Source organism: Argentina silus, assembly GCF_951799395.1.
Source record: "Argentina silus genome assembly, chromosome: 3".
NCBI classification, from domain to species: Eukaryota; Metazoa; Chordata; class Actinopteri; order Argentiniformes; family Argentinidae; genus Argentina; species Argentina silus.
Window position 1 is genome coordinate 13,696,809 of NC_139657.1, and position 17,346 is coordinate 13,714,154.

General features: G+C 45.5%; 2 protein-coding genes across 2 annotated transcripts; one reads left to right on the forward strand and one right to left on the reverse strand.

The window, feature by feature from the left end:
- Positions 1-94: 94 nt before the first annotated feature.
- On the forward strand, positions 95-15,650 carry nfat5a (nuclear factor of activated T cells 5a). The gene is made up of 12 exons (XM_083666605.1): positions 95-304; positions 3,317-3,445; positions 5,263-5,872; positions 6,175-6,358; positions 6,563-6,753; positions 6,838-7,010; positions 7,201-7,335; positions 7,447-7,499; positions 7,622-7,754; positions 7,943-8,127; positions 8,253-10,461; positions 11,627-15,650. The coding sequence occupies exons 1-12, from the start codon at positions 232-234 to the stop codon at positions 12,019-12,021; spliced, it is 4,470 nt and encodes a 1,489-aa protein (XP_083522731.1). The 5' UTR covers positions 95-231; the 3' UTR covers positions 12,022-15,650.
- Positions 15,651-15,767: 117 nt separating this feature from the next.
- On the reverse strand, positions 15,768-17,327 carry nudt7 (nudix (nucleoside diphosphate linked moiety X)-type motif 7). Its single transcript, XM_083666676.1, has 3 exons — positions 16,902-17,327; positions 16,499-16,657; positions 15,768-16,405 (listed from the first exon to the last, which is right to left on the reverse strand). The coding sequence occupies exons 1-3, from the start codon at positions 17,055-17,057 to the stop codon at positions 16,058-16,060; spliced, it is 663 nt and encodes a 220-aa protein (XP_083522802.1). The 5' UTR covers positions 17,058-17,327; the 3' UTR covers positions 15,768-16,057.
- Positions 17,328-17,346: the final 19 nt, after the last annotated feature.

Consider the following 17,346-nt stretch of genomic DNA (forward strand, 5'->3'; position numbering starts at 1 on the left):
CTTGGCTTCAAGATAACTAAACAATTGTAAAACGCGGTTATAAAGGGTTGTTTTGGTCTGTTAAAGTTTTGCTTTTTAATCTGTTTTCGCTATCCCAGACATAATATTGGCTGTTTCAGTCTTATTCTGCCGGTTTACTCGCCAACATTAGCTAGTAGTAGCTGCCTGCCTGGCTCACTGAGGATGAGAGTAGAGGGTGTCCGCTTCCCCTCGCCTCGATGAAGCGCTGCGATGCCCTCTGATTTTATATCCCTCCTAAGCTCGGATCTCGACCTTAATTCCCCCAAATCCCTTTACTCTAAAGGTAAGACTTAGTAAAGGTTATGACATCGTTAGTTTTGCATTTTTAGACACATGCATTGTTTTTGACTAGACCATGTTTAGTGACGTTAGCTTGCAAGCAGGTTGGCTAAAGCTAGCTAGCAGTAATCTAGTTGTGAGCTACTACTGGAAGCTAGCTTATGGGTAATGCATGGCATGGACAAAGTAACCTAGCAGCGGCCAGAAATAGCAGAAGGAGGCGTGTTATGTTGTTGTCCTCCTGTGTGTGTGTGTGTGTGTGTGTGTGTGTGTGTGTGTGTGTGTGTGTGTGTGTGTGTGTGTGTGTGTGTGTGTGTGTGTGTGTGTGAGTGTGCGCTTTGTTTGATTTGAATTGCTCTTTAAGTCCCTACCTAATGTTATCTTGGGCGATTAAAATGGATTGATGGAAAGAGGCTCAGAAATCGTTTTATCTTCAAAAATATATGTGAAGAGACAAACACACATTTCAGACTGGATCAGTATTGTATCCAGTATTGAAGATCAATTCTCTCATAACGTGGTCAGCTGAGTCAGTGGGTGCTTACTGACTCATGGCCAATGCAAAGCTGCACTTGTGATAACACACTCCAATGAACAGTCTCCATTGTCCATTCAGTCCTCCCCCTGCTGTGTTTGGAAGAGATCAAAGCCTTGGGGGGGGTTTCCCTCCAGAGCTCCTGCAGGTGCCAGATATGACTGCCTTGTGCTGATAGCAGTGTCAGCTCCTCCACTCAACACCCTCAATGTTTGAGGCTTGTCCTTTTTAGTATGGAAGGTACCTTCCAGAGTTTAGAAGTAGGCTGCACCTGTAGTTGTTGATCTCAGCATTATGCATTGGTGCAAGAAAGCCCTCAAGATGAGGTTTCCTTGTGGACTTGCAGGGACCTCGCTCTCTCTAAAATGGGTGGTTGTAATTCAGGAAGGGTGCATGGAGCTGAACTCTGCTGCTGCTACCTTACCTTGCTATGGGGGTTTTCTCTGAACCGTATCACCCCCCACACGGTCTACAGATGCTCCATTCATATTTTACCTGTCACCTCACCTATGGTCCTCACATCTGCCTGGGCACTGTGTGAACTGTGCTTATGAGGCAACATTGTTCTGTGATCTTTCAATGCTCACTGGAGCTGGCCATATGGTCCTGCTGTATTATGATGAGTGTGTATTTATATTTCAGTAATTGGGTAAGGAGAGGAGCAGTCTAAATAAACACCTCTCATGAACATTCTCCCCCCCTATCGCATAGCCTTGGTTGGTTTGCAGTTGGAAAGTAGGCTAAGCCTCATCTTTTGACACGCAGTGGAACATTTGAATCTTGATGGGTGGAAAGGCGTAGGCTATAGACTGAATGTTTAATAATGTTACGCTCCCAGTCTTAGGCAATGGTACTTGTCAAACATAGTTGAACCACCTCAGCAGCTACACTTTCAATGCAGAGATGGAAAAGAGAACCTGGAGCCGGCTGCCCTTCTATTGTACTTTTTAAACATCTGCCGTTTGAATGTGTTGCATTGTCTTTGCGGTGTGAGGGCAGTCTGTAGAGAGTGGTCTTTACCCTGAACATTTGATTGACATGTGAGTTGATAGAGGCTATTGGGCATTATCCTGCAGGGGAACAGTGGATTCTTGTCTTCGGATTTTGGGCAGTTGTAACAAAAACATATTTATGTGTCATCCCATCAAAGTAAACGCCAGCTGCAAGGAATAAAAATCAGACTGTTGACTGGGCAGAACTTCAAGGCATTTGTAATGCGAGCAATACGTAGGCCTAGGCTACATAGCATACCTATGTGGTGAGTTAATCACATTGTTCAGAGAAGTAGGCAGATGTAAGCTAAGTTTAGTTTGCAGACTAACCAAGGCCTAGCCTAGCAAAATCACAAATATTATTTTTTCCTGCTTGATGACATTCCCTAAACTTAATGCAAAAATAGTGTGGCTCATTTCCATGTAGTCAAATGACTCCAGCTCAGCTGAGAGGCCCTATGAGAGAGTGTACCTCGAACACTCTGGTACAGACGAGTGATTGAGTGAGTAACAACAGAGTGAAAGTCAGAGTAAAAGAAAGTGAAAACGTGTAGGCCGAGTTGAGAAGCTTATTGTGCTCGGCCCTGTGTGACCAACCTGGCAGTGGTTTGTATGACTCACGCTCGTCTGAGGTCATGTTGGGTCGTCTTCCTTTACACATCACCATTCACAAAGAGCCTCTTTCTCTCTCACTCATTAACTGTTAGAACATTGAACATTAACACATGAGACATAGAGGTGGGATGACCAGTTTCTCTTCCAAAGAAGACCATGTGTTCGATCGTTTGGTAAACCTGATTGAGATCTATCATGTCCTTAGATATTGAGTGAAGTCCGACATTTTTACCAAAGGCCCCCCACTCCCCAACACACACACACGCGCGTACACACTGCCCTCTCCTGCAGTGCTTGTTCTACTGACTGTGTCCATAGTGCAGGTCTTTGTGTGGGCTGTAATGACTTGTGTGGTCTGTCTCTCTCTCTCGAGCAGCCCTGTGGACGTCACAGAGAAGCAGAGATCATGTGTCTCTCAGTCTCACTCTGCTGCTGATGCTAAGTCACAGCCATATCAGATGACTGCTACATATGCTGGATGCTGCACATCCACAGCTTAAATAGCCTATTTGTGTCAGGGTGTCGATGGGCCATGTTACCTAGCAACCAGACTACGCAATCGCTCTATTTATCTGACATCAGTGGTAATCTAATGGTGCTGGTTGGTTCTAGTGAGGCTTCAGGGGCTCCTACTCCACTTGATCCATCAAGGGTTTATCTCCCCCAAGGTTCTACAGCGTGTCTTTACCCAGGCCCTTGGGCTTCATGCTTCTCTATTTATTCAGTCACTGTTAGAGATGAAACTCAATGAATAAAACCAACTGAGCATGATCTTATATTTGCGCACGCATCACGTACACATTGGGCTTGTAGTTGGGCCACTGATGAACCAAACTCTTAATGTCCTCTTCTTCTCTCTACTCTGCCTCTGCAGAGTCGGTGTATGACCTCCTCCCCAAAGAGCTCCAACTGCAGCCCTCCTCCTCCCAGCCAGACACACCCACCATGAGCCAGAAGAGTGGGGGAGAGGTGGGACCACCTCTCTCTGCAGCCCTGGCCTCTGGTAAGCCTTTACCGCTCCACCTCACCGTCCTAATCCAGGATCAGCTTACTCTTCCAATATCCTGTCTGAAACCATTAATAGGGAACGGCAAAATCTGACCTTAGATCAGTGTCTAAAGGCAAGGTCATAAGACGTGTGTGTGCAGCTCAATCATTACAGAAGAAAAAGCAAACATAACCGTAGATCAGTGTTTCCAGGGCAAGGCAACATCATACTACTTCCTCCACCACACCAGTGCCCGCTGAGCACCTCTGAGAAACGTGGGCACCAGTAGTGTTGATTACAGCTCCATTGCCTGGGACATTCCTCCGTAGGCCAGGTGTAGCCTTGAGTACTGTAGGCAGGACAGTGAGAAAGAGAACGAGAGATACAGTCAACATTTTTCTGTTTGAAAAGACACAAGGGAGCATAGCTAAGCCCTATATGTGATTTTATTGATATAATATAGAACATTGTTGACCTGCAAACTGTCTCTGGGGTCTTTAATGTTTTACTTTATTTAGCTTTATTTTGATCTCTCTTACCCAGATATAGACTAAACCACACAAAGTCTGTGACTACTGACTACAAACATTGTCATTGTCAGTTTTTGGGGGTTAAAAGATGAGGTGAGCACATCTATTATTAACAAAGCAATTATCATCTGAATGAGCACATCTGTTGTACAGTATATGAAATGCCTGAGGTTTTCAAACTGTTTGAAGCCATCATGTGAGAGTAGGCCACTTCCTGTTTCACAGGAAGGTAACTAAGCTTAGTAATGTTATGGCTGCTGCCATTCTGCAGGGCAAACTGTCGTAGAAGTTGCCACTTATCATTTTTCATTGGCATAAATAATGTGGTTTAGGATTATGCAAAAGTTAACCTGATCTAACATCTGTATTTAAGGGCAACTTCTACCTAGAGCTTGTTATGCAGAGTAAGCTAACTAACTAGTCAGCAAGTCAAGCTGGAAAGAGTGGCTTTTCACACTTAGATTAGCATCACTGACATTGCTCGCTGGCCACAAGTACTGCAAACCAAAAGCACCACAACTTCAGATCATCATGTTGTTAACCAAAGACACATGCAAAGGGTTCATAAAGGATCAACTATCAAAGTTCTACCGTCTTCAATATTTCAGTTACCCAATTTGCTGATTGACAGAAGTTGAGTCTTGAATTATCAGCTCTCTTGTTGCTCATTGGCTGTCTCGTTTTTATTGCAGGAAGTTCCCTCTGAGGCAGGGAGTGTCTGCATATAAAATGGTCTGCAGTTCACTGCTCCATAGGTCAGAGGCTTGTTTATTCTGTCTCCATGGCTACGCTCAGTCCCAACCAAATCCTCCAATTGGCATGCTCCAAACGACTGTACTGTATGCACAAACTACTGTACCCCGCAGATTTAGTTTGGCACCGCATTATTAGTTTGCAGATTTGGCTGTAAGAGAAAGTCTGACCAGATTTTGTTGTTTTTGTTTCTGGCAATGTGTATGTAACAATTTGTAGCTTGCTTTAGTATTTTTGTAAACAAAGCATGTTGGTTTTGTCACTTTGATTTTTATAAAGCAATGTTTTGTAGGAATCATAACATAATGGGAAATATTGGGCCTATTCTACCTTTCTCAACTTTAACTTCACAACATTTGATCAACATAAGAGAGCTCTCGCATGCCCAGTGAGGGCTTACACACAACAAACACATAACCCAAATGAATTTAGAGTTGGGAAGAGGGAAAATCTGGACAAATCATGCACAAATTCAGCTGCTTGAATGGGACTGCTAGCCTGCTCTGTGGTGGATGTCTGTGCTAACGCTATGATTTGTACACACTGTAGATGCCAGCTCCTCCACCTCCACCCCCTCCCCATCCTCCTCTCTGGCCATGGGAGGCCCTTGCACCACCCCCTCTACCTCGGTCACAGATCAGCCCCAGCCACCCCACCTCCACCCCAGTGGCCCCTCAGGGGAGGGGCCAGGAGCCCCAGAGATGCAGGGTGTGGAGGGGGCTCTGTCTGCCTCAGGAGTTGGCACCAGCAGTGGAACCAGTGCTGGAGCAGGAGACGTAGGAGTCCAGCAGCAGCCCACCCCCTCTAAGCGGAGGCCGGTTCTGAGCATCTCCCCCCCTCCAGAGGACCTGTTTGATGACAGTGGCATGTCCTGCCAGGAGGAGCCAGCCCCAGCTGGCCCACCAGGCCCAGACTCTGAGCACAGCAGCAGCATTTGGGCAGATGACTCCGCCTCCAACTTCAGTCTAGTCAGCTCAAGCTCATACAACGACAACACAGAGTTGCCACGAAAGTCCCGCAAACGCACCCCTCGCCAGAGGCCTGGGCCCAAGCCGGCTCCCCCAGAGGACAGTATGGATGTGTTTGATGCAGACAGCGCCAAGGGACCTCACTTTGTCCTTTCTCAGCTGGGCTCAGACAAGGCCAGCCCCAAGGGCAGGTGGGTGTGCTCCTCAGCTAATGTACATTACCTTTGAATTACGTGTAATTTCCCCTTGTGGGATACATATAGAATTCAATTAGATTTAATTGAATTGATTCCACCGCACTCCCATTGGTTTATGCTCTCAAAAAGATTTGAAATGAACATGGCTGGTAACTTCTAAAGCATTTCCTGGTTCTTATCCATTTTTTCTTTTTAGTTTGCCCCTTGTAAGAGGTGTGCTCCTTGGGTCTAGGTTGCATTTTTCATAGTAACATATTTGTAACTAGCACTTTATTAAAATGTGATTGATTCTGCAGCACTCAGGAGACTGGAGGCCTACTGAAGGGCGGGCTGCTGTCGGGTCAGTACCCCCAGAAGAGTGAGGGGAGGGAGCTGAAGATCCTGGTCCAGCCGGAGACCCAACACAGAGCCCGCTACCTGACTGAGGGCAGCCGGGGGTCTGTTAAAGACCGCACGCAACAGGGCTTTCCCACCATCAAGGTGAGAGAGACACATACACACAGTAGAGAACACAAAGCTGATGTTACAGCTTTAGTGAAGAATGCCTGTTTCTCTGAGACAAAGGAAAGGGATCAAATAACGGCCTGGCCCTCAGGAGTGAAGTTGTCTAGCCTGTACTGTATTGTATTCTCTGTTCTGAACTCTGATGATGAATCCCCCCATCTCTCTCCTCTCTGTCCCCAGCTGGAGGGTGTGAGTGAGCCGGCAGTGCTGCAGGTGTTTGTGGCCAGTGATGCTGGCAGAGTGAAGGCTCATGGGTTCTACCAGGCCTGCAAGGTGACGGGACGCAACACCACAGCCTGCAAGGAGGTGGACATCGAGGGCACCACCGTCATCGAGGTTCCCCTGGAGCCTAGCAACGACATGACACTCGCGTACGTACTGGACTCTGTATAATCGGCGTGTGTGTGCGCGCTCTACGCTCTGCTCAGTGCCACTAACTGCTCCTCTCTCCACAGGGTGGACTGTGTGGGGATCCTGAAGCTGCGTAATGCAGACGTGGAGGCTCGTATCGGCGTGGCTGGGTCCAAGAAGAAGAGTACCCGTGCCAGACTGGCCTTCCGAGTAAACATCCCCCAGCCTGACGGATCAGTCCTCATCCTACAGACAACCTCTTCACCCATCCTCTGCAGTGAGTCGCCCAACTGGCACTTTCTCTAGACCACCACATCTGGGTCACCAAAACCACCATTGTGATCCTTCAAATAATCACTATTACAATATTGCATTTACCTATCCGATCCTTTCCGATGTACATGACGAAGCCAGGGGGCTGACAACGGTTTGGGAATAACACCGGTGTATCTGTTGTCCTTCTCCAGCCCAGCCAGCGGGGGTGCCAGAGATCCTGAAGAAAAGCCTGCACAGCTGTTCAGTGAGAGGAGGAGAGGAACTATTCATCATAGGGAAGAACTTCCTCAAAGGAACCAAAGTCGTATTCCAGGAGAACGCAGCAGGTACCATGACATGCCTTTCTGCTTACTTTGAGGTGTCGAGAATGTCTTCTCGCTTGATTGAGATTGATGTTCTTGTGTACTCTTAAATTAATGTTTTTGTTTCCTCCTCAGATGACAGCTCCTGGCAGGCTGAGGCAGAGATTGACATGGAGCTGTTTCACCAGGTAAACTCACCAAGCTCATGCTAGACTTTGCCTTTATTCAGTTCTCAAAGGTCACAGCCTCTCCTTTGAGGACCTGACTTGTACTTCTTCTAATTTCTTCTGTCATTGTTATTTTCACCCAGAACCATGTGATAGTGAAGGTCCCTCCATACCAGAACCTGTCCATCTCCTCGCCCGTGTCTGTTGGGATCTATGTGGTGACCAACGCTGGGAGATCACATGACATACAGCCCTTCACATATAACCCAGACCCAGGTATGTGAACTACTCTCAATGCAATGTGTCATCGTCTAGATTGTAATCTGATAAATCTATAATCTAGACCTAATGTCTTTTGAAGGATAAGGAGATAGGAGGAACTCAAACATCAACTAGGAATGATCTCATGGTCATGCATATATGTGTACCTCTCATAATTAATCTCTGTCGGCTCTCTCCTGCAGGTGAAAACTCCCTGGCCATGTCTGTGAAGATAGAGGGGGCTTCCCTGGTCAAGACTTGCCTGTTTGAGGACCAGATCAAGTCCATGGCTTCTGGCCCATCTGATTCCACTGGTCAGCTGATCAAACGGCAGGAAGTCACCCCAATGGAAGTGTCCAGCAACCCTCCTTTAATAGCCATCTTCAAGGTATAAGTTATTTCAGTCAAGGCAGAGTTTCCTGAATCTTCATTCATTTCCCAAATTGAAAAGTAGATTCCAGAAAATCCATCTCTTAATAATGTGTTCTAATCTCATTTATTCTCTTTTCTCAGACTGATTCTCTGGTCTCCGTCCAGCAGACCCTGGAGCCGAGTTCCAGCAGCCACCCTGGTGTTGAGTCCTTCTCCAGCCCCATGCCCCTCCAGCCTGAAGACGTTGGTCTCCCCCAGGCCCCTGTCTTCCCCAGCCTGGAGCCACTCAGCACCCTCCAGAAGCAGGACATCGCACCCACAGCAGCCTCCTTCCCTGTGTCAGGGGACACCACCATCCCTCCCGTACCCCCTGAAGTGCCCCAGCAGTTCCTCAGAGACCCCCAGGAGAATCTCCCTCAGGAGGGCTCCAACCCCAGCGGTGGGGTGGTTGTTGTGGGCATGGCCCAGAGGTCGACCCCCTCCCAGGTCCAGCCACAGCTCCAGCAGTCCCAGGTCCCTCTGTTCCCCCAGGACGGTGTGGCCCAGCTGGAGAGGGCGGTGAGAGAGCTGCAAGCAGGGGGGAGCACTCTGGTCCAGCAGGTTCTGGAGGCAGCTGTGGCTCAGCAGCAGCTCAACTCAGTGTTGTACAGCCCCACGCCCTGCCCCGACTCCCTGCAACAACACGTGCAGGAGAACATGAACAGCCTGCGACTGGCAGAGAGTTCGCTAGCTACGCAACAGCAGCTACAGTTACAACAACAGCAGCAACAACATCAGATACAACAACAACATCAGATACAACAACATCAAATACAGCAACAGCAACAACATCAGATACAGCAACAACAACAACATCAGATACAGCAACAATTACAGCAGCAGCATCAACAACAACTACAGCAGCAACAGCAACAACAGCAAATCCTGGGCAACCTACAGGGCAACCTACAACAACAACAACAGATTCAGCAGCAACAACAACAGTTACAACAACAGCAACATCTACAGCAGCAACAACAGCAAGTCCTTGACAACATACAGCTCCAACAACAACTCCTACTACAGCCACAGGATCAACAACAACTTCAGCAGCAGCAACAGCAACAACAAAATCAAGTACTGAGCAACTTACAACAGCAACAACAACTGCAGCAGCAACAGCAGGTGCTAGAAAACATCCAGCATCAGCTTCAGGCGGAGCTGCTCCAGCCCCAGATCCACTCTGCCCCCCAGCCACAGCAGCCCGTGTCCCTCCTGCAGCAGGCGGGAGAGCTGCTTACCATCCAGACTACCTTCCCCCAGCAGCCTCCCTCCCATACCTCCCCCCCCCAGCAGCTCTTCCAGTCCCCCCGGCCCCTGTCCGAGACCCAGAGCCCCCAGCAGCAGGTCCAGGTTCAAGCTGCCCTGCTCCAGAACACGCTAACCGTGCTGACCAGCGGTAGCCTCAATCCGGAGCAACAGTCCACAGGGTCCACCCTGTTCCTCTCCCCTAACTCACTGCCCGCCAGCCTCGCAGCACAAGGCAGCCAGCCACAGCAGCAGCTAGCTTTCCTATCCTCCATGGATATGTCCGCCAGTGAGCCCCAGGCAGTGTCTGTGTTCCAGAACCAGCCCCAGACCCAGCTGTCCCCTATGCAGCAGCAGAGTACCCCCATGGACCAGCAACAGTCTCCACAGCAAACACAGCAGCAGCAGCAGCAGCTTCCAATGACTCAACAGAGTTCCTTGTTCCAGACTATCCCCACCCACACACAGGGTAACACTCTCTCCCCTAGCCAGCATCCTCAGCCCCAGCAGACTGACCTTCTCCTCTGCACCGCATCCCTCAACCCCCAGGCCCTTCCCCCTACTCTCCTCTTCAGCACCCAGAGTCAGAGCAGCAGCACCCCTCACCCCCAGGACTCCACATCTCTCCTGTTCTCCCAGCCTGCCGTTGTGGGGGTAGGGGTAGGGGTTGGGGTTCCCCAACCAGACCCAGCAGAGCCCATGTCCTTTCAGGAGCAGAGCTCCGCAGGGGGCAACCCCTCCTCCAGTGAGCGCCCTCAGCAGGGCCTGTTCCATGAGCAGCAGCCCATGCAGGTGGGCTCTAGCAGTGCCTCCAGCAGCCAGCAGGTAGAGCTGTTTCTGCCCCAGGCCTCTCTGTCTGGCCTGCAGAGCACCATGGCCACACAAGAGCTAGGAGGCCAGGCCACAGTGGCGACAGCTACCATCTTTGTGATGCAGGGCAGTGTGGGTGTGGTGGGATCCAACCCTGGTCAGGGGCCCCCTGAGCAGCTTTTCCAGACGGGGGTGAGTGGGAACGTCAGCACGTCGGGACCTCCCAGTCTTTTTGTGTTCGGCATCCAGAATGGTAAGAGATACTTTTAGTTGTTTTGTTTCTTTTATTTAACCTGTATTTATCCAGGGAGACACACAGAGACTGAGGGCTCTTTTGTAGGTGTGCCCTGTTTACAATACAAATATGATTACAAAATAACACCTTAAAAACACAACACAATAAAATACACACATTAATTAATCAAAACAAGAGGATGTGCTCCAACCTCAGTCTACCCTGAAGATCATTCCATATCTGAGGAGTACAGCAGCTAAATACAGTTTATCCCAATTCTGTAGACACCCAAGAGACATTAAAAAGTAGCAAGCTAGTAATAAGCTCTGAGGGTGTCTGATCACCACTAGGTTGCCATAAAAGCAATGATGTGAGGTAAAATGGAAGTTTTAAAATAACTGCTTTATATACAAATAAAATCCAATGATAAGCCCTTCTCAAAGTCAAAGAATCCCAACCCATAGACTGATACAAAAGACAATGGTGGGTGCGGAAACTATCCCTAGAAATTAACAGCAGAGCAGAGTGATAAACCTAGTCTAGTGGTTTAAGAACTGAGGCTGCCGTGTGCATGTAAATTGTGTCACCATAGTCAAGGACAGAGAGGAGCGTTGCCTGGACAATTCTTCCTATTCTCAAAGGTGAAGGAGGACTCACTTCTATACAAAAAAAAAAATGTCTAACTCAAAGTCTAACTCAAACTCACAAGAAAATGTGTTTTAAAGGACAGTTTATTATAAATCCAAATGCCTAGGTACTTATAGTGAGGAACTTTTGGGCTCCCTTCAGGGTACACATATGTAGATCACTGTAAAGAATATTACAGGATTTAGAGAAAAACATAAACTTAGTTTTGTCCTCATTCAGCATCAGTTTAAGATCGAAGCAATTTTTTTGTGGAATCAAACAAAACCACGCTGAAGGTCAAGAATGGCCTGCTGAGTCACAGGAGCATGGGAGTAGAGAACAGTATCATCAGCATAAAAATGTAATTTTCAGTTGTTCAAGGACAAACCAACATTATATATGTAAATGTTAACAGCAGTGCACCTAGAATCGAGCCTTGCGGAACACCTGTTTTAATATTAAGAACTAGGCTGTCTATGTAACATAATGTCTTCTACTGCTCTGTTCCTCTGATTGTTGTGTGCAGTGTGTGTGACGTCATCTTCCTCCTCCTCAGATTCCTCCCAGCTGATGACCTCATCTGGGCCCGCCCTGTCAGCCCAGAGTCAATCCCAGAACCCCAGCCACATCCAGTCCCTCCTGGAGCAGCCCATGACCCAGGCAGGGACTCCCATGCAGACCAATCTACAGAACACCATGCAGAACAACATGCAGACCGACCTACAGAGAGCAATGCAGACAAACGCACAGAGTGCGATGCAGACCAACATGCAGGCCAGAGTGGAAACAAGCCTGCCAACCCCAATGCAGACAAACCTACAGACCCCAATGCAAACCAGCTTACAAAACACCATGCAGACCAACATGCAGACTGCAATGCAGACATCCATGTTAGCCTCCCAGAACATGGAGAAGATTGAGGACCTTCTGGAGAGGCTGCAGGAGCAGTGATGACGAGGACCTCAGACACACTGGCGGAGCAGAGAGGGATATGTGCCCACCGACTAACCCCCTAAGACCCATAGACACATAGATAGGGCTTATAGTAACCTCTGCCCATGCTACAAACCCTCTAAGAGTATGAAGTCAGACGTGTAAAGAAATGTATCCCATGTCCCTTGTACCCTTACTTCATATTTTAATGGGTATTTGTACATGCATTCATACATACACAGACATGCATCCATGCTCTTTTGATGGATTAATTGAGGACTTAAGTAACTCCCGTATCCATTTGTATTCATGTATGCAGTGTTTCTCAAGACTGACTCCAGAGAAGTGGTGACAGAAGGAGAGAGAGAGGACGAGAGACTGAATAAGTGGAGGAGAGGGATATAGAAAAGTACTGTAGAGATAAAGGCAGGGACAGAGATGAGATTGAGAGGGGGAGAGAGTTAGAAAAAGGGAGAATAGAAAAAAGCCTAGGATAGGTACCTTAGCCTGTCTGTGTTTTATGATGGCATAGCTTCAGTTGGGCCATACAGTAGTCAGTGCTTCAGTCGACATATCACGTGAGTGAGTGTTGTGACCTGTGACCTCTCACTATAGCACTTCCCCAGTGTTCCCATGTGAGTTGTTATTACCATTGGATACACAAAGGCTTTCTCCATTGTAACGTTTATGCAGCGTTTATGTTGTGTTTCTGTTATTGTGTAGAATTGAAAACGTTTAGAAGAGAAGGATACTTTCTGCTGGGGAAAGTGAAGTGTTGTTGTGGGGTTTTATAAACAGTATATGTTAAGCACTTTATAAACTGTTTTGTGTAACCAGAGAAGTCCTTATATCTGTCCGCTGCTCTCTATTGATACAGTGGATTCGTACTTGATGACGTCCATTTTTAGAAATCGTTTATAAAGTGTTGTCATTTTAAAGATATAGATTACATCACTTTGACCTTGCATTGATACATTTTCCACGTCACTATATTTTTGGAGAAATGTTTATAAAGATTGTCTGTGTTAACTGTTGAATTCCTCTAGAGCCTATTCATACGCGGCGGTCCATTAAATGTCTGTTTAAAACAGCCTTTTCCATTGCCAGTTATAGGGCGTCCATTTTAGTGTATCTGTGAGTTCATATGCTTGCATCTCTCTGCCTACACACTCACAATGTTTGTACTATCTATGCTATACGTAGTGTGTGTGTGTGTGTGTGTGTGTGTGTGTGTGTGTGAGTGAGAGAGAGAAAATGAAGGATTTACACCATATCGTTATTTGTACCTTGTGTTGTACAATCTGTGTATGTTGAGAGACTGTGTTTTACCTTGTCTTGTGTTTGGTGTCGTTTTAGTTGTCGCCACAGTGCGGGGCAGAGCCATGTGAAATAGACACTCAGAACCTTTCCCTTGCATCGTCAACGGGGACTCACTGCGAAATGAAATCTCTGTTACATAGAGGCAGCCATTTTGATGTTATCTATGGTGCTAAGGGCAGGAGTGATGGACACTTCTAATGTGATATTTATACTAACAATTTATACTCATATCAATAGTACAGATATTAATCTTTTCGTAAAGTCTGAACTGTGTTTCTGGAGAATGCTGTGGTTAAGGGGTTGAAGTTGAGTGCAGCCAGGCATACAGAATTTCTGCTCCTGTTTTGAAGATCTCTTCATATTTGCTGTTCAAATAACCCTTTATTGTTTACTCATTTTTACCTTTTTTTACTCATTTAAATCATGCAGCTCTTTCATGGATTTTAACATGGTGTTTTTATGTGACTACACAATTGTTTTACATTTTTAAGGTACCAATAACATTGGTAGCGCTTTAGTTCTGTTTCCATCCAAATTGAAATGCATTTTACATTTGTAACATGTTAACCTACTCTGTTTTAGATGTAAGGTAATACTACTGTGCTTTCCATATCTAATAAACGGTAGTTGATATGACATTATCATTAGTCAATGTGATGAGAAATACTGTTATGATCTATACATGCTCATCTGTATTTGTTTACATGTTCAGATTTACATCATTCTATTCTGCAAACGTAGGACTGGTCCATTTTGAAATGCCCTTGAGGGTACCCTTGAGTCAGATCACATATGGTATTTTTATAAGACTAAATATTTGGTTTACATACATATAGCACAGAATATCATTGTTGCTAAGATGCATTGAACTTGAATCAAGTGTACAGTTAGGTTTGAGTTCAGTGTGACCACACCAATGTCTTGTGTGCAACATGGGCCATCAGTTCCTATAATCTCTTGGTTAATTACAGAAATGGAATGTATGAAAATGGACACCCTACCATGCATCATTTTATGGTTGATTCACATGCATTGTCCAAGATGGCAGCACATACTTTTTGTGTATGACTAGCAAGAATTGAATTCAAGCCCTTCATTTTGGCCTAATACAATAGATTATGTCTAAGTGTTCCATTCCATTTCCACAGAGGATATTCAAGGGCACATGATATTGTGAAATAGTAATGACTCAAAGCCATAGAAATGTAGAAAGCCAACCTCTGATTTCAGTATCATGCATGTCAATTTACCTAATGGTGTGGGAAACATCAATGTTCTACATCTGACACCAGACCAATTATGAATACATTTTATGGTTAAAAATGTTGTGCAGTATTGTACATTTGTGAAATGTTTTGTTTTGTTGTGGCTCTAAAGTCTGATTTCATGTTTGGCTTACAATTTGATTGCTCTATTGTTTTTTTTTAAAACCCATTGTCAAATTTAAAGATGGCAAAATAGCACACAAATGGTTATGTCATTAAATCATGTAAATATGAATTTCCATGTGTATTTAAATGTGAAACATACTGCAGGGGTATCTTCAATATCAGTTGTTGTGATGCTCTCAACAGAACTGTGTGTGCCTTGATCCGTTCATGTGCTCCGTTTACCAGATTCCCTTTGTGTCATTGCTGTTTGTCTGTTGTGTCTGTCTCTTTCTGCTTCTCTAGAGGAACCCAGACTGATCAACCTTCAGTGTTGCTAGTAATCAGATTTTCATTTTAAACTAAAAGTGGCCACTTAAAGCAATGCTTTGTGTTTTATAGTTGTTTTAACTTTCTCTTTTCAGTGATTGAATTAATATTGCAAAACGTTAGTTTTCCCCTAGAACTGCTGTTAAGCTTTAACTGTTCACTTGACAGTAAACCTGTTTGTTGTATTCTGTTTCTATCCTTATGTTATGCCTGTAGAGATTCATCATTGTGAGGTAAAAGGGAAAAGAGAGTGAAGATTATTCGAGCATTGAGGAGAGGTCTCATGATTGTTTGTGTGTGCTTGTCTGTCAACGTTACTGTCGTTGCTATGGAAACCTTGACTTGAGATCAAAAGGAGAATGACAATAAAAGAGTCCTATTGCCAATATTGTGGGCTGTGTTTTGTGTGTAATTAGTCAGTTTGCCTGCCATTTTCACCTTCTCTTTCTATTTCACTTTTCCCCCCGTCCAGTCTGTTAAAACTGTTCTATGTAGAGCTTTAGTACCTGACCTTACGTAAGGCACTGGTTAGCCTACCCCCAGTGTTGTCATACATTTGAAATATTAATAACATGTATTTTGCCTTTTGTCTGAACATTTGTATAATCTTGTGATTATATTTCTGTAATCCTGCTGCTACATTAAATATTAATAAAGATTTTAAGGTCTTTCATTGATGTGTTTTCTCTTTCTGGGTTGATGATGGATGCATTTCATCAGACTCTGAAAACACTGACCTACAGCAAGTGTAGAAAAAATTCCTGAGTTTATCATATGTTTTTATACATCACAAAATATATATTAAACTACATACTATATTTTTGTTTAATTAGATTTGTGTAGATCACAAATGTAGTGTGGTGTACACATATCACAGAATGTGTACACCACTGAATGCCTTAGATTTGCAAGATCATATAACTATCTTTTCACAATCAAATCTAAACATACACATCACAGGATGTTGTTCATACACCACAGAAGCCCTTATATTTGATCTCTTTACAATCAAGCATAGATTTTTCACAGGATATTAGTCACAGTTTACTACTGATCCTCCTATTCAGGTTGTGTTGGAAGAAAGATACGGGGTCATCAGAGTCAAAACCGATGTCAAACTCTGGCTTTTTCCTGAGTGCCAGGACAGAGACCAGTATAGCCAATATTGCAGTCAGTCCCCATATCTGATAGTGGCTGCCTGATTCAGGGTCGAGGAAGAGGAAACTGTGGAGCTGGCCGACCATTTGGGTATAGGCAGTGTGGTCAGCCTTTCGAGTAAAGAATTCCAGTGGAACGGTGAACACAGCACTGACCTCAGCTGGGTTAGGACAAGCACAGAACGAATCCTCAATAAACCCCACCACTGGGGTCACCAGTAGACCAGTCTATAGAGAGGGAGAGCAGGACAAAACGATGAGTGAAATATTGGTTCAGAAACAACCTAAGAAAACATGTACAGTAAACAACAAAACGTATACCTTGTTCATGACCGGGCAGAGTCTGCAGACCACTTCCACCTGGTCAGGGGGAAGACCTATCTCCTCTTCTGCCTCTCTCAGGGCAGTGTCTACATCATCCCTGTCCTTAGGATCCCTCTTACCACCTGGGAAACACACCTCACCAGCGTTGCTTCTCAGCTGCATAACCAACAGAAAGAGAGAGAGAGGGTGATGAGAGGGAGATGGAGCAACAGGCAAGGGGGAACTGAGTCATAACATGTATCTGAAGACAATGAGACACCTGCTGTCATGCTTTGGATCTGTCACCCCATGGTTTCAGTGTTTAAACACAATGTAGAATGTTGAACAGAAAATGAATGGCAAAATAGTCAGAAGTTGTGTAGGTAGAGTGTGAGTGGGAGAGAGTAGGAGTTATGCTGACCTCTGAAGACCGTAGAGTCATCAACACATGCAGCTCTCCGTCCCTGACGAACAGCGGTATCAACACTGACGCTTTGGGCAGGGCGGGCAGATATGAGAATCTGCTCCCGATTTCATACTGCTTCAATATCTCAACAGTCTTGTCTTTAATGTCCATCCTGGTTATCAACAATGTTGCCGAACGGAGGTGAGGACGTCAAACTGAAACATACCCTCTATGAGGTTGTTGTTGTAGGACAAGCCTCCATAAACAGTATTGACTTCACTCTGAGACGTTGACTTTAAATAGACCTACAATACCGATCTACCGGTAGCCTATACCGATGTTTCGATTTCGAATACACAATTTAGGAGAGCAGGTGCAACAACCGGTAGGCCTATGTGAAAATATCCTGACTACAGTGTTTCCATCTGACATATTTACATGCGGAAATGATAGTCCTTGT

What these genes read in the sequence shown, in the direction of transcription:
- nfat5a (XM_083666605.1), top strand. Translation starts at nt 232, where the DNA reads ATGCCCTCTGATTTTATATCCCTCCTAAGCTCGGATCTCGACCTTAAT. An exon ending in CTCTTCACCCATCCTCTGCA is followed by an intron (nt 7,011 to 7,200) that starts GTGAGTCGCCCA and finishes GTCCTTCTCCAG; the next exon opens with CCCAGCCAGCGGGGGTGCCA. An exon ending in ACATGGAGCTGTTTCACCAG is followed by an intron (nt 7,500 to 7,621) that starts GTAAACTCACCA and finishes ATTTTCACCCAG; the next exon opens with AACCATGTGATAGTGAAGGT.
- nudt7 (XM_083666676.1), bottom strand. Translation starts at nt 17,057, where the DNA reads ATGGACATTAAAGACAAGACTGTTGAGATATTGAAGCAGTATGAAATC. An exon ending in TGACTCTACGGTCTTCAGAG is followed by an intron (nt 16,658 to 16,901) that starts GTCAGCATAACT and finishes TTGGTTATGCAG; the next exon opens with CTGAGAAGCAACGCTGGTGA. An exon ending in TCTGCCCGGTCATGAACAAG is followed by an intron (nt 16,406 to 16,498) that starts GTATACGTTTTG and finishes CCCTCTCTATAG; the next exon opens with ACTGGTCTACTGGTGACCCC.